Genomic DNA, 22,271 nt, shown 5'->3' on the forward strand with positions numbered 1-22,271 from the left:
CCACTTTGTATGCATTGGCTTTCAAGTTGATACCCTCCTTTATTCCCTTTGTTATCCATGGCTGATTATTGCTTTCCTTAGTCTGTCCTTTTCATTAGTATATGCTTTTGCTGAGCCCTGTGAAAAATCAGTTTGAAAGTCCTCCACTGTTCCCCAACTGTCACACCATATAGTCCGTGCTCCCAGTATACCTTAGCCAACTTCTCCCTCATCCCATTGTAATCTCTTTTGTTTAAACACAAGATCCTGGTATTAGAGTTTACCTTCTTATCCTCCATCTGTATTTTAAATTCAGCTATACTGTGATTGGTCCTTCCGAGAGGATCCCTAACTATGAGATTATCAATTATTTCAGCCTCGTTACACGGGATCAGATCTAGGATAGCTTGCTCCCTTGTGGGTTCCATTACAAACTGTTAGACAAAACTCTTGTGGATACATTCTATGAACTCCGCCTCGAGGCTACCTTCACCAACTTGGTTTAACCAATCAATGTAAAGATTAAAATCTCCCATGATAAGAGCCATGCCATTTTTACATGCACCAGTTATTTCTTTTATTTGTTGCCTGCCCCACCATGATGTTATTATTTAGTGTCCTACAGACTACGCCTATCAGTGACTTTTTACCCTTACTATTTCTGATTTCCAGCCATGTCGATTCAACATTTTCTCCATAGATCCAATGTCATTTCTCTGTCTTAAATTCACTCCTGGCCTTTGGCTGTGCCTTTGGCTCCAAGTCTGTCCTAGTAGTGGAAAAACTTTCTCCATATCCACTATATCCAGACCTCTCTGTATTCTGTACATTTCAGCCAGATTTCCCATCATCACCACACCCCCACAAACCTTCTAAACTTTATTGATTACAGTCCTAGAATCCTCAATCTGTCCTAATATGACATCCAAGACATATGACATTCTTGTAAACCATCTCTGGACCCCCTGCAATGGAAGTATGTTCTTCCTTAGAAACAGGGCCTAAAACTGCTCAAAAATATGCCAAGTGCAGTCTGATGAGAATCTTATATAGCCTCAGCTGTACATCTCTGCTGTTGAATTGTAGCCCTCTTTAAATATGTTGCTATCATTGCATTTGCCTTCCTAAGTGCCATTTCAGCTTGCATGTTAACCTTAAGAGAACCCTGACCTAAGACTCCTAAGTACCTTTGTGCTTTAGATTTCCAAAGCCTTTTCCCCATTTAGAAAATAGTCAGCACCTCTGTTCTTACTAATAAGCTCACACTTTCTGTCTTAAATTTGATCTGCCTCTTTGTCGGCTCAGGCCACTCTCCTGGCCTGTCAAAGTCCTTCTGCAGCCTCCCCTCTTCGTCAACATTACCTGTCACTCCACCTATCATTGTGTCATCTGCAGACTTAGCAACAATGTCTTCAGTTCCTTCATCCAGATTGTCAGTGTAGAAATGAATCGTTGTGGTCCCAACACTACCCTCTATGAGGCAGCTGGTGTCTCCAGGCCGTACTCTGGCGGCTTCTTCAAGGTCTGGAGTGATGCCAGAGTAGGACTGCAGCAAGAGTGTGGGAGCAGACGGCCCGGGACAGCGAGAGCAGGAGTAGGAACAGGCTGCATGGCGGGGAAGGGAGAGGCAGAGCTTGAAGGAGGGGAGGTCAAGCCTAGCATGGCCAGGCGATTATGAACTATGATGTTAAACTGTTAACTGTGTTTCTGTTTGTCCACCTTTCAGTAAGAAGGACTGTAAAGTTTAACTTTTTAACTTTGTTTTCCTTATTTTTCTGCTGTGTACCTAAGATGACACCCTAAGTGACGACTTGTCAACTTTTCACTGTACTCATGTGAGTACACGTGACAAGAAACCTAATTCAATTCAATTCCACTAGTCGCCAGCTTCCATCCTGAAAAAGATGCCATTCGTCCCCACTCTCTGCCTTCTGCCATTTAACCAATCCTCTCTCCATGCCAGTATCTTGCCCCTAAAACCACAAGCTGTTATCTTGGCAGCCTCCTGTGCGGCATCTTGTCACAGGCCTTCTGGAAATTCAAACTGACCACGTCTACTGGCTGTCCTTTGTAATTTGCTTGTTACATAAAAGAATTCTAACAAATTTGTCAGGCATGACCTTCCCGTGTCAAAGCTGTGCTGACTCTGCGATAGGAAGAAATGCAGATGCTGGAGTCAGAGATAACAAAGTGTGGAACTAGAGGAACACAGCAAACCAGGCAGCATCAGAGGAACAGGGAAGCTGATGTTTTGGGTCAGGACCCTTCTTCAGAAATGGGGAGGGGGAGGGGAGCTCAGAAATAGAGAGGAGGGGTGGGGCTGGGTAAGTTAGACAGGATGGTGGTAGGTCAGTGCATATAGGCAGTGGTCGGGATTGGTCCTTATCCCCACCCCTTGACCTGACACAACCTGTCCAACTTCCCTCCCACTTATCCGCCACTCTCACCTCACTGACCAATGCTGACTCTGCCCTATTTTACCATGCACTTCCAAGTACTCAGCAATATCAACTTTTGTGATGCATTCGAAAATCTTGCCAACAACCAAGGCCAGGCTAGTGGACATGTAATTTTTTGTCTTCTGTCTTCCTCCCTTCTTAAACACGGTTGTTACGTTAGCCATTTTCCAGTCCTCCGGGACCATCCCTGACTCCAGGGATTCTTGAAAGATCACCGTCAATGCCAATCTGCAAGGAATATGAAAGGAATGGAGGAAAGTGGATCAAGAGCAGGCAGAAGGGATTAGTTTCATTTGGCGGTATGTTGGCACAACGTCATGGGCCGAAGGGGCTATTCCTGTGCTGTACGGTTCTTAGTTCTATGTTCTAATCTCTCCTCAGCTACCTTTTTCAGAACTCTAGGGTGTAGTCCATCTGGTGCTTTATCCACCCTCAAACCTTTCAGCTTACCCAGCACCTTTTCCTTGGTGATGGCCACTACACTCACCTATACTGCTTCACATGCATCAGAACAGAGCCCCAAGTTTGGCTAATCAGACAGCAACACACATCTATACTCAACTAAATAATTCACTGGTTGAATTCTTAAACACTTGCTTACCACACCCATGAGAACAGAAGTCTATTGCAATGTTTATCACCCCCATAATAAGATTATGTTAAAACACTAATTCATTATGGAGTAATTGAGTATTACAACATGGAAACGGTTTCTACTAAATTCCATTTCCCACTACTTGATCTGCAGCCTTTTACGGAATTTCAGCTTTTACAGCTTTTCAGGAATTAATCTAAATACTTTCTGGTTAGATGCCAAGAGCTCAATACTGCAGAGCACAAATCCATCTGGCTCACAACTGTATTTAAGGAAGAAAACTTGCAATCCATTCTGGCTTACATGTGATTCCAGAACCACAATAACATGGTTGACTCTTAATTCTCTCTGAAATGGCTGAGCAATGAGTGATAAGCAATATCTTCCCATGAAAGAATTAAGAAAATTAAAAGCAATGGATATCACAATGTGTTTGGAAAATTAAGTTACCACAGAAGATCCATCATGATTTTATTCAGGGACTATTCTGCCTACTCCTGCTCCTTTTCTTACATTCTTAGCAGATCTAGATGTTCTAAAACCAGACTATATCATAATTAAATTATTTACTTCTAATTACTACTTCTCCAAATGATTTCCACATTGTAACACACGATTCTAATCACTCCTCAGCTACCTTCTTCAGAACTCTAGGGTGTAACTCATCTGGTGATTTATCCACTTTCAAACCTTTCAGCTTCTCCAGCACCTTTTCCTTAGTGATATTACAGACCTTCCAGCAGCACAAACAGGAACCCTTATCATTGTCAACGTCCCAATGACCTAGCCACCCTGCCTGCAAGGATATCATCTTAGCTGTGATGTCAGGATCACTAATGTGCTCAATTAAAGTGGCCGCTGATGTCGGATTATGTAGACCTTGTATGAAATCGACACTCACCAAGTTACAGACCTTATCTCATAACAAGTGCAGTGTCCTTGAAGTAAGTCCCTTAGACAGACACTCACCAGTTATCCACCAAAAATGGAAAACCCAACTGATGCACCCAGACACAAACTAGTATTGTACCTTTAAAGACTTCAAGGGTTATGTGGAGAAAGCAGGAATATAGTGATGTTATATTGAATGACAGGACAGTCTCAAAAAAACAAATGATCTACTGTTGCTCTAGTTTCTTTTTCTAGTGTCAAATGAGCACTCACATGGTTGCAACAAAGGAATGCTGCATCTTCTATGTATAGTCCCTCCCTCCTCAGTTATCCACACTCCTCAGCACCCAACCCATAATGCTATTCCACACCATTTACCCCAGATCTCTTCTAGTTTTAATTGGACAAATAACTATGTACCCTGATTCCTACATTTACAGCTTTAATTAAACTCGTAATCATAATGCAGTCACCTTCACCTGACAAAGGAGCAGCACTATGAAAGCTTGTGATTTCAAATAAACCCATGCAACTATAAATAAATCTGGCGTCACCTGATTTGTGACTTCCTCCACCCCAGTCCAAAACTGACACCTCCACATCATGATATATAATTGATACGTAGCTGCAGGATTGGAGAAGGATGCTGAAAGATTAGCTAAATGGGTGTTTGCTTAGGGTTGCGCTAAAGAGAACATTGAAGAAGCAAGGTTTAGAAAAGATGAAGTTGTGTGAAGGCTTCAGTCATGGTGCAACTGGGCTTAATATCATGAGCAGACTTGCTGATGCAAAGGGTTTTGTCTTTGAAACTAAACTTCCAGTTAAAGCAGGATACCAAGAAGATACATCTTTGAGCCCAATCAAAAGAAACAATCAGACCTAGGGTAAGAGCCAGGGCTGGGGTGCAGCGTCTTGGCAGTTTGAAGTTGAAGCTTACAGCCACAACTTGATGTCAGACAGGTAGTCAGAGAGTCACAGTTGTTGTCAGAACTCCAAAATACTGCTGGCGTTTTTAGCCCTTAATTCCAAAATTGCTTTTAAAAGAAGACTGCTGGTCTAAGTACAGTGGCTGGCTGACACAAATTCTGTTTGGGAACAATAGGACCTAATACCTAAAAGTGTCAAGGAAACTTCAGACAGACTGGGCTGTGATCTGTTGTGGCTACAAAGATTTTAAGGAGCTGCCACCTGCCCCCCCCCCACCCCTCCAACCAGCCACCAACAGCAAGTGTGGATGATGTCCCAAACTGCAGATATGTTCAGTGTTTACTCCTTTGAAGAATACATTAGGACATGGGTTGTAAAGCCACTTTCATCTCTGTTGGTGAGACTGAACCTTCTTATGTATCTGATTAAAGATTTAAGAGCACCTTGGGTTTGTTTAGTGCATCCCCATTAATGGCATGAACCTTTCATCTTTTAATTATAAGTTATGTGTCTGATACTACCTCTCTCACTAGCGCCTTAAGAAGGACTGAGGATCGAAAGCTTGTGTTTTCAAATAAACCTGTTGGACTATAACCTGGTTTGGTGTGATTTCTGACTTTGTCCACCCCAGTCCAACACTAGCACCTCCACATTATTGCTGCTCATGTTTACCAGTTTAGTTTGAATGTTCACATGCTGTGAAGGCCACAGTCAAAGAATTGTTCTCTAGTCATCCCTATGTTGCAGGTAAAAATAATCCCTCACTCTGAGTGCTAGAATTCAGCTAGCTTGTTGCCAGGCAAAAGACAACAGGACCATAAAAGGACTTCCTCTCAACCTGAATACACCCTGAAAGTCAATATTGTCAATAATCTCCACTGCAACAACCACTGTGTTCAACTATCCACTCTTTGTGAACAATTTAGAGACTGATCTATATATCTTTGTATGGCTTTTATTTTTTTAGACACATCTCTTACTTGTGATCTATGTTTATGTGTGCGTGATGTTACTGGTTCTTTTCATGTTTAGGAATTAATAAATTCACTCTTTGTTAACTCAGGAACGTCTGGCTAAATTGGTTCTTTTCAAAACATTGGTTCATTTGGGTCTGGGAGAAAGGTATTCAGAAGGGAGGGAATCCTTTTTAAGTCATCTTTGTTGCAGCTGGGGAACTTTACCTGGGGTCTGAGTATAACACTGTTCTCATGTCATTAATCATGCAGGAAAAGCTCCTAAATGTACTTTGTATTTGTTTCCATCCTTCAGATTGGTATGTTCTTCAGTGAGGTAGACCCCAGCTTGATGAATGCACTGTATAATGCCTCATTCTACACAAGAAAAGAATCATATGACTATCAGTCAGTATGTGGACCACCATCTAACACTGACACAGGAGCGGCACCCAGATCCATATTTATTGTAAGTTTACTCTTGAAGTCAGCAAACGAGGAAAAAAATCTTAGGGGTCATTAAAAATATGTTGTGTTCCTTCTCGTTTTCTTTGAAATCTTTCTAATATTGTAATAAAAATATTGAAATTGGGAAAAGGTCTGTTTAACTAAGCAGTTGGAGGTGGAGGTGTGTCATAATACATTTGAATAGGTTATTTAAAAATGTCTAGAAGATAAATGGGAGGTTAGGGTGTTGAGAGGGTAAGATGCCAATTGGGAAGGTGTACATGTTTAATAGTCTAACCTTCCCTGGTTACTGTTTTACTTAATTTTGTCAGAACTAACCAAGGTGTCCATTTTTTATGGAGACTTTGGATGGGATCCTCGTGTGGAGAAATTGCTAAGTGGTATTATCAATTTCCCAGATAATTCTTTCAAAGGATCCTGCAAGGTCCCTGTGCAGAACTCCTATATACGCTGGAATAACAACAGTCTTGCCAGTGGAAAATCTTCTCTGTTGTCACTACTCTGAAGATATAATCAGTAACACCTAATGCAAATTAAGTAATAGCAATGAAAAATAAGTGCAACGCTCAGCGGAAAAGTGAAAAGATGAGGGAATTGGGGACAATAATTCAAATTGATGTCATGGGGGTAATGGAAACAGCTGACAGGACAGAACTGACAGTTAAATATTGCAGCTTATATTGTATTTCAGAATGGTAAGTGAAAAAGAAAGGCTGGTGGTGGTGATACTTTGATCAGAAATAATTATCAGAAGTGAAAATGGAAACTAACAAACAGAAATAAAAACAGATATTGCTGGAAAAGCTCAGCAGATCTGGCAGTATCTAAATGGAGGAAGGGTCACCAACCAGAATTATTAACTCTAATTTCTCTCTACAGATGCTGCCAGACTTGCTCACCTTTCACAGCAACTTCAGGTTTTGTGTCTGATTTACAGGATCCTTAGTTCTTTCGGTTTTTAGCAAGTAAACAGAATCTGTTAAGATTGTTATAATGGGCATGAAGGATTCAATCACATTATTAAGTGTCTACTACAGACCAACATTTAGTGAAAAGGAAGTAAAAGGACAAATATGATAAACATACGAGAAAATAAGAAAAACAGTGCATCATGATAATTGAACTTCCCTAAGTCGATTTGTGAATAATGACAAAAAAGAGCAGACTGTCCTGGAGTTTATTGTCCTGGTGGGGATTTGCGAAGGTACCTGGAGAAAATGAGTGAAGCAGCAAAGTGAGTGAGTGAGTTGTTCAGAAGATTGATATGCAGGGGATTTCTGGAAAAGGAAGAGTTTGGATCTTGGCCCCTAAAGATGCACTGCTACTTAGCTTTCGCATCCTCCTGCAGTCTTAAATCCCCTTTATACACTGTCTCCAGGTTGAAGAGACCACAGTCCATAATGTCTTCCACACACTCCTGCTAAGTCTGAGAAGCTGATATCTTCCTCCTGTCCGCAGCAAACATCAGTTTCTTAGATTGTACAACAAGCACTCCAGTTAATTGTGGGAACAACAATCCAGCCTCCTCTCCGTTCATGTGGTTTCTGCAGCGTTAGGTATTGATGTGCAGCTCAGCATTTTAAGTCATGTTTGGGCATCTGTAATTAAAATCTTTCCTTTGATAGAATAAAGTGCCAAATCTGTCTGATCTTCCTGATTGTTTGGGAAACACAGATGCTAACATTGTGGCTTTAAAGATCATAACAAATGGAATCAGAAGTAGGTCACTTGACCTTTCAACTCAACCACATTTTCTTGCACTTTTAGATAAATATGAAGTGCCGCATTTTGAAGATGCAAATCAGGACAGGACTTAAACAATTAATGTTAAGGTCCTGGGGAGTGTTACAGAACAAAGAGAACTTGGAGTGCAGGTTCATAGCTCCTTGAAAGTGGAGTTGCAGATAGGTGGGATAGTGAGGAAGGCATTTGGTATGCTTGCTTTTATTGGTCAGTGTGTTGAGCACAGGAGTTGGGAGGTTATTTTGTGACTACAGAATATTGGTTCAGCCTATATAAAGGAAATTGTGAAACTAGAAAGGTTTCAGAAAAGATGTACGAGAATGTTGCCAGGGTTGGAGGCTTTGAGCTGTAGGGAGAGGCTGAATGGATTGGGGTATTTTCCCTGGAACATCAGAGGCTGAGGAGTGACCTTATAGAGATTTATCAAATGATGAGGGGGCATGGATAGGGTAAATAGACAAAGTCTTTTTCCCAGGGTGCGAGAGTCCAAAACTAGAGGGCATAGGTTTAACATGAGAGGGGAAAGATATAAAAGAGATGTAAGGACATGCAGAGGGTGGTGCATGTATGGAATAAGCTACTAGAGGAAGTAGTGGCAGCTGGTATGATTACAACATTTAAAAGGTATTTGGATGGGTATTTGACTAGGAAGGGTTAAGGGGGATATGGGTAAAATGCTGGCAAATGGGACTAGATTTACATAGGATATCTAGTCAGCAGTGACGAGTTGGACCAAATAGTCTATTTCTGTGCTGTATATCTCAATGACTCTTTAATATCTAAAATCCTGTCAACCTCAGTATTGAATATGCTCAATGACAGAGTTACCACAGTCTAGTAGAGTAGGGGAATCTCTGTGTGAAGAACTTCCTCCTCATCTCTGTCCTAAATGGTCTGTCTCTTATACTTACACTGTATCCCCTGAAATTAAGACCCCAGCCAAGGAAATAGCTCTGTTGAGCCCCATAAGAATTTTCTAAGTTTCAGGGAGATCGCCTTTAATTCTTCTAAACTTTTGGGAATATAGGCCCAGTCTCCTCAATCTCTCATCATCCCAGGGATTAGTCTGGTGAATCTCTACAGCAATCCATCTGTGGCAAGAATATTCTTCTTCAATAAGATCACAACTGTACACAGTCCTTCAGATGTGGTCTCACCATTGCTGTATGCACTTGCAGCTGCAGCAAGATCTCTTCCTTCTCTACATAAACTCTCTTGCTGTAAGGGCCAATGTACCATTTTCCTTTCTAATTGCTTGCAGTACTTGTATGTTAGCTTTCAGTAACTGGTGTACAAGGATACCAGATCCCTTTTGGTGTCTGCATTTTCCAATCTCTTACTATTTAAGAAACCCTCTGCATATCTGATTTTACCAAACAAATTGATAACTTCATATTTTTTGACATTTACATTCCATCTGCTTCGGTCTTGCCCACTCAAGTCAACCAGTCCAATTCCCCTTGAAGCCTCTTTGCATGTTGCTCACGATTCAAATTCCCACCAAGTTATGAGCTATTGACAAATTTAGAAGTATTAAGTTTGGTCATTATATAGATTGAAAACTGTTGAAGCCTAAGCACAGATACCTGTATCCCACTGGAGTCACGGCCTCCCAAACTGATAATGACTTCCTCAGTCTTGCTCTGTTTCCTGTTGATTAATCAGATCAGTATATAACACCCAAATTCCAGTGCTCTAATTTTTTTTATTAATTCATGGGGTGTAGACATCACTGGATAGACCAATGTTCTTTGCCCATCCTTAGTTGCCCTTGAGAAGGTGGTGGTGAGCTGCCTTCTTGAGAGGATGCTGTCCACATGCTGTAGGTAGATCCACAATGCTTTAAGGGAGAGGTCCAGGATTTTTTTCCAAGCAACTATGGGTCAGTACCAAGTCAGGATTGTGAGTGGCTTGGAGGGGAACATACAGATGGTGATGTTCCCACTTATCTGCTGCCCTTGTCCTTTTAGATAGAAGTGGTCATGTGTTTAGAAAGTGCTGTCGAAGGAACTTTAAACTTCTGCAGTGCCACATGTAGATGGTACACTGCTGCTGAGCATTGGTGATGAAATAATTTCTGAAGAAGGCTGTAGGCCCAAAACGTCAGCCTTCCTGCTCCTCTGATGCTGCTTGGCCTGCTGTGTTCATCCAGTTCTACACCTTGTTATCTCGGACATTGGGTGAATATCTGGTGTTGGTGATGGTCATTGCCTGACAGTATTAGTTGCCAACCCAAACTTGGATATTGTCCAGGTCTTGCTGCATTGGAAGATGGACTGCTTTAGTATTTGAGGAGTCATGAATGGTGGTAAATATTGTGTAATCATCAGTGAACTTTAGACCTTATGATGGACAGAAGATCACTGATGAAACAACTGAAGATGATTGGACCTAAGGCACTACTCTGAGGAACAGGAGGCTCTTGTGGCAGTTATAATTCCCTACCTGTGGACCAGGAGGCCCAGATTCATAACATCCCTGTACAGGTTATAGAGTCATAGAGCTGTGCAGCATGGAAACAGACTCTTCAGTACAACTCAGACTGACCAGATATCCTAAATAAATCTAGTCACAATTGCCAGCATTTAGCCCATATCTCTCTAAACCCTTCCTATTCATATACCCATCTAAATTCCTCATAAATGTGGTAATTGTATCTGCCCCCACCACTTCCTTGCACCACCCTCTGCATGAAAATTTTGCCACTTAGGTTCAGTTTAAATCTTGCCCCTCTCACCTAAACCTATTCCCACCCCTGGGAAAAAGACCTTGGCCATCCTCTCTATGCACCTCATGATTTTATATACCTCTGTAAGATCACCCCTCAACCTCCAACACTCCAGGGAAAATAGCCCCAGCCCATTCAGCCTCTCCTTATAGCTCAAATCCTCCAACCCTGGCAACATTCTTGTAAATCTTTTCTGAAGCCTTTCAAATTTCACAACATTCTTGCTGAAGTATTCCACAAGTGGCATAAACAACTGTTCCTGTACAGCCACATCATGACCACCCAACTCCTATACTCAATGCACTGATCAATAAAGACAAGCATACCAAATGCCTTCTTCATTATCCTGTCTACCTGCACCTCCACGATTAAGGAACTATGAATCTGCACTCCAAAGTCTTTTGCATTAAGTGCCCTGGTTTGCCTCTCCAAAATGCAGCACCTCACTTTTATCTAAATTAAGCTCTGTCTGCCACTCCACAGTCTATGGCTCATCTGATCAAAGTCCAGTTGTATTTTGAGGTAACCTTCTTCTCTGTTCACCGTATCTCCAGTTTAGGTGTCATCTGCAGACTTATTAACCATGCCTCCTATATTCATATCCAAATCATTTATATGGATGATGAAAAGCAGTGGACCCAGCACCGCTGGTCACAGGCCTCCAGTCTGAAAAGCAAACCTCCACCACCATCCTCTGACTTCTACCTTCAGGCCAGTTCTGTCTCCAAAGGGCTAGTTCTCCCTGTATTCCATGTGATCTAACTTCACTAAGGAATCTTGTCCAAAGCCTTACTGAAATCTATATAGATCACGTCCACTGTTCTGTATTCATTGATCCTCTTCATTACTTCTGCAAAAAACTCAATCAAGTTTGTGAGACATGATTTTCCATGCACAAAGCCATGTTGACTGTATTATATATATTGATCAATATATCAACTATAGGTTGATTAGAATATATCTGTCCTGAGGAACTCCTGTGCAGATATCCTGAACCTGAGATGACTGACCTCTAATCAGCAGAATCATCTTCCTATGTGCCAGATATGGCTCCAACCAATGGAGGATTTACCCCAATTCCCAATGATTGCAGTTTTGCTAGGGCTGCTTGATGCCTCACTTGGCCAAGTACAGCCTTGATGTTAAGAGCTGTTACTCTCACTTTACCTCTGGAATTCGGCTCTTTCGTCCATGTTTGAACCAGAATTGTATTGAGGTCAGGAGATAGGTTTCCCTGCCAGAACTGAAACTGAGCATCAGTGAACAGGTAATAAAATGTGAGGCTGGATGAACACAGCAGGTCCAGCAGCATCTCAGGAGCACAAAAGCTGACGTTTCGGGCCTAGATCCTTCTCTGATGAAGGGTCTAAGCCCGAAACGTCAGCTTTTGTGCTCCTGAGATGCTGCTTGGCCTGCTGTCTTCATCCAGCCTCACATTTTGTTATCTTGGATTCTCCAGCATCTGCAGTTCCCATTATCAGTGAACAGGTTATTGCTTCCATCACTTTACTGATAATTGAGGGTAGAGTAATAGGCAGTAATAGGTGCGTCGGATTTGTGGGCAGGACATCCCTGGTCAATTTTCCACATTGTCAAATGGATGTCAGTTTTGTAGCTTTAAGCAGGGCAGCTTGGATAAGGGCAAGTTGTTAGTACTCTTGCTAGGATGTTATCAGGAACTGTACCCTTTGCAGTGTCCAGAGCCTCCAGCCATTTCTTGAGATCACAGGGAGTGAATAGTAATAGCTAGATGGGAAACTCTGAAGGAGGTTGAGAATGGATCATCCAGTCAGCAACTTCGATTGAAGATTGTTCTGAATGCTTTTCTTTAGCACTAATGATTGGGATTATTGAGGATAGAGATATTTGTGGAGTGTTCTCCTCCGGTGGGTTTTATAGCTATAGACAATATTTTGTGGTTAAGTCCTGATCTATCTATCTACTCAAATTCTATGAACCCTTGTTTCCAGAGGTTTGATGTGGTATCTTTTAGCATATCCAGGATTCTACATCATATGGCAGGGTGGTTAGGATGATGGAAACCAGGTCAGTTAGCTTATTTGGCTGGACAGCTTGGTTGTAGTGCAGAGTAACACCAGCAGCATGGGTTCAATTCCCTGTACCAGCTGAGGGCACCATGAAGGTCCCATCTTCTAAATCTCACTACAATCAGTCATCCCTGTCTGTCTGTAATGAGACCCCTGTGATCCTCTGAGACTGTAATGGCTTCAACTTTAAGGACAACAGCCTGGTCAGTTTGAATGTCATGTTTTAACACTATGCTGTTTTCAAACCTGATCATAAAGTTGATCATAGTGAGGACTTGCTGTCTGGGTGCTTGCACTAATATCTTCCTAAATAGTAACATCCCCAGAGATGTTGGGTGGGAGAATATTTTACCGTCTATGAGCCTGGACCCATTGACAGTTGTATTTTGTGCTTCTTCTCATGTTCCTGGTGCTTTCTGAAACATTGCCTTGGTCTTTGAGTTGCTAGAGACCAAGGTTTTGGCTGCACTAAAGAATTTGTTTGCCATTAGCCAGATGTGCTGCTTGCTGTGGGCAGCTAGAGGCTCTCAGATCACTGCCTCTGTGACTTTGGTGGAGGACACTGTCTGGAGAGATTGAAGAGCTTCCTTGAGTGGACAAAGTGATAAAGATAGTCAAATCAACCAAATTAGACAAAACTCCTGAAGTAGGGACATTTAGCAGTTTTGAAGTACAATATATTTTATGTTATACAAGTGTAATTTATTTTTCCAAATATACAGCCATCTTCAAGAGTATTTGAAAATAGGAAAGATTTCCACTGACATTACAGCCTTGATTCAAACATGGACAAAAGAGCTGAATTCCAAAGGTGAGGTGAAAGTGACAGCAAGGCTGCATTTGACCCAAGTATAGGCATCAAGGAGTCCTAATGAAAACTAGAGTCAGTTGGAATCAAGGAAAATTGTTTGCTGGTTGGGGGTCAAACTAGCATAATGGTAGATGATTGTGTTTGGTGGAAGTCAGTCAATCCAGTTCCAGGACATCTCTACAGGAGTTTCTCAGAATAGTGTCCTAGGTTGAACCATCTTCAGCAGTTTACTAAATGATCCTCCCTCCATCAAAGTTCGAAGTGGGGATGTTTGCAATGATTGCATGGTGTTTAACACAATTCATAAATACTCAGGTGTTGAAATAGTGCACTTTCAAATGCATAAGCCCTGGACAATAACCAGGGCTTGAACTGAAAAGTAGCAAGTGACATTCACACCACACAAGCCAGACAATGACTGTCTCCAATAAGAGACAAATTGAACTACTGTCCTCTGACATTCAATGGCAGTACCATCACTGAATTCCCAACTGTCAACATCCTGAGGGTTACCATTTACCAGAAACTGAACTGGATTGACCATATAAATACAGTGGCTACAAAAGCAGTTTGGAATCTCGGAATACTACAGTGAATATCTCACCCCCTGACTCATCAAAGCAGGACAACTGATTATAATACACAAGTCAGACATGTGATGGAATATTCTGCATTTGTCTGGATGAGTGTAGCTCCAACAACACTCGAAGCTGGCCATCATCCAGGACAAAGCAGCTCACCTGACTGGCACCACCAACGTTCAGTAGCAGCAGTGTGTACCACCTACAAGATGCACAGCAGAAATTCATCTAAGATCCCTCAGCAGCACCTTTCAAACACCACCATGTAGAGGGACAAGAGCAGCAGATAATAGAACATCAAGAAAGAAGAAAAGAACAAACAGCTCCCGTCCCTGGAAGTCATGGTGAAACGCAGGACCAACAGGGATGTCCTAACAAAGGTACACAGGAAAGCCACACACACTGACCAAGTACTGAATTTTAACAGCAACCACCCTAACACAGACAAATAAAGTTATGTGAAAACTCTATTTAAACAGGCAACAACACTCCGCAGCAACACAGAACTACACCAAAAAGAACTGTACCTCTTCCAAGTATTCAAGGACAACGGATACCCGAAAAACTGGGTCAGAAGATGCCTATTACACGAAAGACTCCAGGAAGATACTATATGCCCCGACACACTCATCATGCTACTTTACCTCAAGAACACATCTGAACTAACCATAAGACTCCTACGACCACTAGACATCAGAGCAGCACACAAACCCACATCAACCCTACGCCAGCTGCTAACCCAAGCCAAAGACCCGTTATTCACTATGGATAGGTCCAACATAATATACAAGATCCCCTGCAAAGACTGTGACTAACATTACATTAGATAGACAGGAAGAAAATTAGCCACAAGAGCACACGAATGTTAATTAGCAACAAAAAGACACGACCAATACTCACTCATCTCCATCCACATGGATATGGAAAACTACCAGTTTGATTGAGACAACACCAGGATCCTGGGACAGGCCATGCAGAGACAAGCACGAGAATTCCTAGAGACGTAGTTGTCCACTAAAAAGGCCATCAACAAACACATTGAACTAAACCCTATATTTACTCCACTACGACGCAAAACTCGAAGTGAGGTAACCCAGCTCAATGGACCCCAGAGTTCAAATACAACACCAGTGCTTCATCAGAGGCTGCACTGATGATGTTACCCAGCAAAGTAATGAAACATCTGCAAACAATGAACCCGCTTGGTGAGCCAACCAACCACAACATCCACAACCCAAGCTACAAATCTACTTGAAAACCTTAAACCACAATCTGCAAGTCCCCTTCCAAACCATTAATCATCCTGTCTTGGAAATATATCATTATTCTTTCAATGTTACTGGGTCAAAAATTCTGGAATTCCCTCCCAAAATGCATTGTGGGTCTATCTACTGCAGCAGTTCAAGAGGCAGCTCACCAACACCTTCTCCATACCAGTTAGGGATGGGTAATAAATAATGGCCCAGCCACCAATGACCAAATCCCTTGAATGAATTCTAAAGAAGTACTTCATGGTTAGCTCTATGGAAAGGATTCAAAAATGTATGTAATGTTTACTGAGAAATAGGTCCTCTCTCATTCACAAGAAAGGCTCTTACAAGAATCCTATTGCACTGTCTACTAAATTTTGTAGATGATTTCCTTCCAGAATCACAGAGTGGTTGAGGATTAACTGTGGGGTTGCTGATATGGTGTTTGCAATAAGACAACTACAAAGAAAGTGCTGAGAGCAACATCAGGATCTGTGCTTGCTCTTCACAGATCTAACTAAAGTTTTTGACAATATGAGTCAACCTGGTCTATGACATTCAAACAAGTTTGTCAAAACCCTGCACCTGCTGCATGATAGATATGGGAACTGCAGATGCACAAAAGCTGGCGAAGCAGCATCTTAGGAGCACAAAAGCTGAAGTTTCGGGCCTGGACTCTTCAACAGAAAAGATGAAGGGTCTAGGCCCGAAATGTCAGCTTTGTGCTCCTAAGATGCTGCTTGGCCTGCTGTGTTCATCCACCTCTACACTTTGTTACCTACTGCATGATGGTGTTTTTGCGTGTGTTTGCACCTATGAGGAGATATCTGGTGTCTTTGTGGTCAGCGGTGTAAAGCAAGGCCGGGTCAATTCTTCAATCTCTACTTTTCTGCAATTCTTCAGGAACCTGCCAGTGATATTGCATCAACATTAGGTTCTAGTCAGGGAAACTCTTCAATCTCTCCTGTAAATCCTAGTTCAATTAAATATTAAAAATCTCAATATCAGTAGCAACCCCAGGGGAGTTGTAATCTTTCTAATCCAAAACAAAATTGTTTGCCACTACTTGCTGTTCCCAGGTATTAAATCTGCATGGTGATCAGAACTTTGCTTTTTAGGGGGGAATGGAAAGGTTGGAGCTATATCTTTCAATATTGAAAATCTCTGACATACATGTTATGTTTTAATCAAGCCTACAGTTGCCGATTTCCTGAACTTGGCATGGTGGAGCTCAGCTGCTGCCTGGTAAGATAATGCTCTTCTCTTCACTGCTGTCTCACCAGAAAGGGGATGCGAGAAGCACTAGAGGTGATCTCTTACTGTGTGATACCGGACTGCTTACTCACAGTATAGCTCATGTGTGGTCAGAGTTGTATTTGAGTATGTGCGTAACATTGGGAGTGAGTTAGTTGTGTGACAGTGAGTCTGAGGCATAGCCAGGTTTTTTTGGTGTTCTGTCCTACTTGTGTTTTGTACTAAGAACGTATCTGTAAGAATTTAGAATTGAAATAGTCTCCCTTTGCTGCTTTTTCCCTTCTCCAAAGTAATGACCCAATTCCATCAGCTAGATCATCACAAAAGATCTTTGGGAAGGAAACCGTCAACATGTCTACCGTCAGGGTCATTGTGAATGCTCTCCAATGTCACTAAAATTGTTTTTAAATGACTGGGACCACGTTCTTTGTAGATTCAGCCATTAGAAGGAATCTCCATTTTTTTCACCCTTTTTGTATTGAGTTGAGAGGAAAGTTTTGAATGTAAGTCCATAAAATAAGCAGCTCTCACAATGGGTTTCTCAATGAGTGATGTTGGTGCATCTTTTAGCAAATTCAGATGTGGCTGGAGCAAAGTCACCAAACTATAATCCACAGTAAAAACATGGCAGTGCCCCACTTTTGCAGGTGATTTTCAATTTCAGCGCTCGCCTATCAATGACAATGCCTTTATTCATTTCCCAGGTCTTTACTGCAGCAGTTGCTATACACCCTTACTTTACAGTTCAGCTTCCAAACAGGTAAGAGCCTCTGGTGTTTCTTTGAGGTTGGGATATTTAGAAAGGAAAATTAAGCGGATCAGTTGGGCTCTGGTTTAGTTCCACTTCAGATCACAGCACTGCACTCGAAACACTACTTACCTGTATTTTAGACAAGACTGGAAGTTGCTTTTACAGCATCTCTTAATATCACTCTCCAGATCTGTGCGCTGTCTGATGTCACATAATTGTTGACATCTTATTTAGACCCATTGCTACATGTGAGACAAGACAGTACACATTTCTCACACTAAAGGGCTCGAGTTTCTTGTATTTATGTGCAAGAAGCACTTATTCCATGAATGATACCTTTATGGTGTTCAGAGACTTTTAGGCCTTCCTGGAGGCAGAATGCGAAGGCTGTTACCTAACTGAGGTGGGAGCAGGTATTTGCACACCTGCCTTAATTCCTTTGTTTTATTACTGGTGCATCACCCTGAAGAGGTGGACCCACTGGCTCCACATTCAACCCTTCTCCAGTTAAAGAGGTACAAGGGTCAGGAAACAATGCTAACAGAAATATCAGCTCAGGGATGAGCGCTTCTGAGGAAGATGCTGGGGCTTGGTGGGGGGGGTGCTGTTGGTGGGGTGTGTGGTTTGCCTGTCTCATTGCAGCAGTGAATGGGCAAAGGCCCAATCACATTGTTGTTGCTAGAGGCCTTTGGCCTGTGAGATGCTTAACCTCTCAGTTAGACATGCAATCAGAATGACTGGAGCCATTGAACCGGAGAATGTAAGCTAGATCCACCTCACCATAAATGTAACAGCAAGGTCAATGTTTATATCTTAACTGTAAAACATTAATTCTATTCCACTGCTCAATGCAATATGCTACCACTGATGTTTCCAGGTAAATTATTGGAGCCAGTTGCCAGTATGGTTCTGTTAATTCTCCCTATTCTTTTGTTACTAGATGATACATTTGCAGATGGTATTGAACTGAAGGAGACGAGCTGTGTCACCAAGCAGACACAATACTACTTTGGCAACAACAGTAGATCCTACAGCAACTTAATTGACTGCAGCAACTGCTCCAGGTTAGCAACTAACTCGAGGTTCAATCCCCATTGGCCTAACATTAAAAGAAAGGAGTGTGCTGCAAAGTCACCACAGTTAAACATAGTTTTCTTGTTGGTCCAGTAAGGGGCACCAGGTAGAAGGGGAGAACATTTTCAGGAGGAAAGAGGCAATGCAGACGTGGTCTATGAATGGGAGAATTACTGCTCCCTACCACCAGGGCAATATAGAATATTAGAAAGGTCACAGCACAGCAGGAGGCCATTCAGCCAATTATGTCTGTGCTCAGTCTGCAAAGGACCAAATATTTAGATGGCTGCTAAAGTGACCTCTGAAAATCAGTTCTGTGGTTACACTTTGACACATTTTAAGGACTACCTTACAACAAGGGCTCAGTTTGTGTCTCAACCCAACCCACTATGCAGAACAGTCAGCATCATCTGGAGTGAGGCCAAGGAAAGAGTTCAGCTAGATCATTACAGCAGGAAAACTGCTTCATAAATCAAGAAATGTAAGTATTCTGGTGGGCTTCATATGCCTCTGGGAGAATTAAGATCTCAACCATTCATAGCCCTGATGGCTCAGATTGATTTTTTTCAGGTTTTAATTGTGACAGGGATCTTTTCGTCACTGGTTTTGTTCCACTTGACTAAGATTCGAAATCAACTTTTAAATGTGTTTGTATCAGAATAACCACTGCAGATTGTCAATAAGTCTTCCTGTCTTGTCACAGGTTTTACCATGCGCAGAGACTGGCTAACACCAATCTTCTCTTTGTGGTTGCCGAGAAGCTAACTTGTAGTCAGTGTAACCGAAGCAAACTGATCCAGTCTGAGGTGCGATGTATCCTGTCCTTGAATAACTATACATAGCTCCACAAAGAGCATGTGAATTAGCACAGTCTTAAGGAAATCTGTTGTAAGGAAGGTCAGTGACCTGGAGTGGAGGGAGCGGTCAGTGAGCTGGAGTGGGGCAATGCAATGCTTTGCTGTAAATTGCGCTGTAGATTTTCACAATTTCTGATTCCAGGTAAGTCTAAACTAATAAGAAAAGGTTACGGATCTAAATCACTCATTTCCTTTGTTATATATCTCCCAGGTTTTGTTATTAACCTTACTTCTCTTCACCAGTTATCTATTCACTTTATTTCTCTTCCCACCATCTCAGTCTACTACAAGTTGATTGAGTCAAATGAGTTTTTATAATACATGTGAATTGTATGTTACTATTCATTCCTGAATCACTCTGTCCTACAGTTCATTGCTTTACTAAGGTTCTGAAAACACTTGACCCAGCTCTTGTTTGAATGTTGGATATGTCCAGCTCACGTGAAGGGGTTCAAGTGCTTTTTAAATAATAGTCAATACAGTGTGGAGCTGGAGAAAGACAATAGGTCAGGCAGCATCAGAGGCGTAAAGAGAGTCAACATTTTGGGTTTACACCCTTCTTCAGGACTGACTTTCCTGCTCCTCTGATGCTGCCTGATGTGCCATGTTCCTCTGGCTCCACACGGTATTGATTCTGACTCCAGCATCTTGCTGTCTCTCTCTTCTTAAATAATATCTGTTTCCAGTCCACTTCTATCAAATTATGTCTCAGTTTAGAAAGCTGGCCTTAAAGCTTTTACATCCATCCATTTTCAAACTTTTCTGTAACACTTCAAAATCTGACTGAATTATGATCATTGCCAACAAAATGCAACTGATACCCCTTCCAACTGGCCAGAAAGGAGAAGAGGGGATAAAAAAAAGGAAGCAGGATTAGCTTGCCAAATTACGAATTAAGTGTTATTACCTGGGATGAAAAGTCATCCCGCTCTGTTTGCTGTACACAATGTATCCAGCTCAGGTCTAGATCTTGATCCAAAACTGCCTCTAGACTCAGGGTGCTGACCACTCTAACATAGGCACAGTGAATTCCCACAGCCTCACTGCATACGTGAAAGTATTGAAACTGAGCTGGTGGGTTTGGTTGCAAACATTTCGTCACCCTGCTCGGCAACATCATCAGTGCACCTCTGGTTGGTGTTCAGTCTCACTTGTTATGTGTATGCCTCAGTTTGCTGGGTTGGTTGGTATTACTTATGGTTTTGTTTCTCAGTGATTTGTACAGAGGGTCTAATTCAATTGTTTGTTGATGTTTGTTGAATTAGACACTGTGTACAAACCACTGAGAAACAAAACTGGAAGTGATGCCAACCATCCCAGCAAAACAAGGCATATGAATAACAAGTGGGATAGAACACCGATGCTTCACCGGAGGTGCACTGATGATGTTACCTAGCAGGGTGACAAAACGTTTGCAACCAATCCCACTGGCTCGGCGAGCATGTCTACGACCTCATCCACAATCCGAGCTACAAATCTTCTCAAAAACTTTAAATGTCAAAGAATTCTAAGTAGCTGTACTTTGTTCCTTGTTATCCATCAATCAGTGTTTAAATCATTGAAATGCAGTGAATTGAACAGAAACATTATAACATTTGCAGAAAACTGTCATGCATCAAATTACGAAAGATCTGAAGATAAAATTATCGGGTATTTTTTCCACTGTGCAATAGTTCAGTGAGATTTCAACTCAATTAAAATTACACTGGAATATGATATGGATATTATCATTGACATATTGTCAACGCCACCACTCCAACCAGCCAAGTTTCAGATTAAATCAGCATGGCTTTGGAATGTTATTTATTTTTGTGAAGGTTGGTTCAACTAAAACAGGTCAATGCACTTCACTTTTCTTCAGATGTGGGAGCATGTAGGAGAACTAGTTAATGATTTTCTCAAGAGAAATCAAAAACTTTCACTCCAGTACAACAAGATAGACAACAGCAAAAAAGCAGACTTGATTAGCTGAATGACCTACTTATGTTCCTTTGTCGAATGGTTTCAGCTTGTCGTGTACATGCCACTTCTCTGTAAGAGCAAATCAGCTAGTGCCATGCTGCCACCCTTCCTACTTAGTCCTGCATTTTGTTCTCTTTAGTTGTTTATCCAAATCCCTTTGAGAGCTACAGTTATATCTGCCTCTATCACCCTCTCAGCTAGTGTATTCCAGATCTTAAACACAGCCACTTTGTACCCCTGTTGGCTCTTTGCCTAAAATCTTAAATGATGTACCCAGATTATTGATCCTGTACCAAGGCTAATAGTTTGTTACTCTCTGTTCACTCTGGATGGTTTGTTTGAATAATACGGTCCCGTCCCAGCTAATTTTGCCTCTGGGTGCAGTTTTGTTTTGCATGGGACCAAGTACAGTGCACTAGTTCCTTAACATTTTCACCCTCAGCTGATGGACCAGATCAGTGTGAAGAGGTGCTGAAGCCTAGGTATCGGAAAGCACCTGAAGACTGTTTTGATTACAATGCAGCAGTAAGTATCGCCATTCATCTTCACTCATGAGATAATAGTGAGAGAGGATTTTGTGTATCCTTGCTTCTCCTGCACAGTGACATCTATTGCTTGACATTGTGTGATGGCTCGTTTGGCATGGTTATGAGCAAGATAATTAGGTAGATGTAGAGAGAGGTTATTAATAAATGATCGGGCATCAGTGCAAATAGACTCCAGAACTTGAAAATGAGGCCCGAGGAAAACGTGGGTACACAGCTCTAGGTATTTTCTTTCTGAGGAGTCTTGAAATGTTTCATAATTTTGAAGGGTTAACCCAAGAGATCCTGTACTAGAATATGAATGTTTCTGATTTCTCTGAATATCTATGGCTGAAAATGATAGACTATGTTTCTTGAAACTGTAGATATTTTTCTAATTAACCTGTTCAGAGATG

The 22,271-nt window shown here is 41.7% G+C and overlaps 1 protein-coding gene across 3 annotated transcripts in view; it reads left to right on the forward strand.

Annotated features, from left to right (window-relative positions):
* The window catches only part of cacna2d2a (calcium channel, voltage-dependent, alpha 2/delta subunit 2a), an 815,854-nt gene that overhangs the window by 781,859 nt on the left and 11,724 nt on the right, over positions 1-22,271 (forward strand). For all 3 annotated transcript variants that reach the window (XM_048547478.2, XM_048547479.2, XM_048547480.2), the window contains 6 exons: positions 6,121-6,273; positions 16,626-16,678; positions 17,392-17,447; positions 18,379-18,502; positions 19,216-19,325; positions 21,774-21,856. In XM_048547478.2, coding sequence (XP_048403435.1) covers positions 6,121-6,273; positions 16,626-16,678; positions 17,392-17,447; positions 18,379-18,502; positions 19,216-19,325; positions 21,774-21,856 — 579 coding nt within the window. The remainder of the gene's footprint in view (positions 1-6,120; positions 6,274-16,625; positions 16,679-17,391; positions 17,448-18,378; positions 18,503-19,215; positions 19,326-21,773; positions 21,857-22,271) is intronic.

This window comes from Stegostoma tigrinum, chromosome 11, assembly GCF_030684315.1.
Source record: "Stegostoma tigrinum isolate sSteTig4 chromosome 11, sSteTig4.hap1, whole genome shotgun sequence".
NCBI lineage: Eukaryota > Metazoa > Chordata > Chondrichthyes > Orectolobiformes > Stegostomatidae > Stegostoma > Stegostoma tigrinum.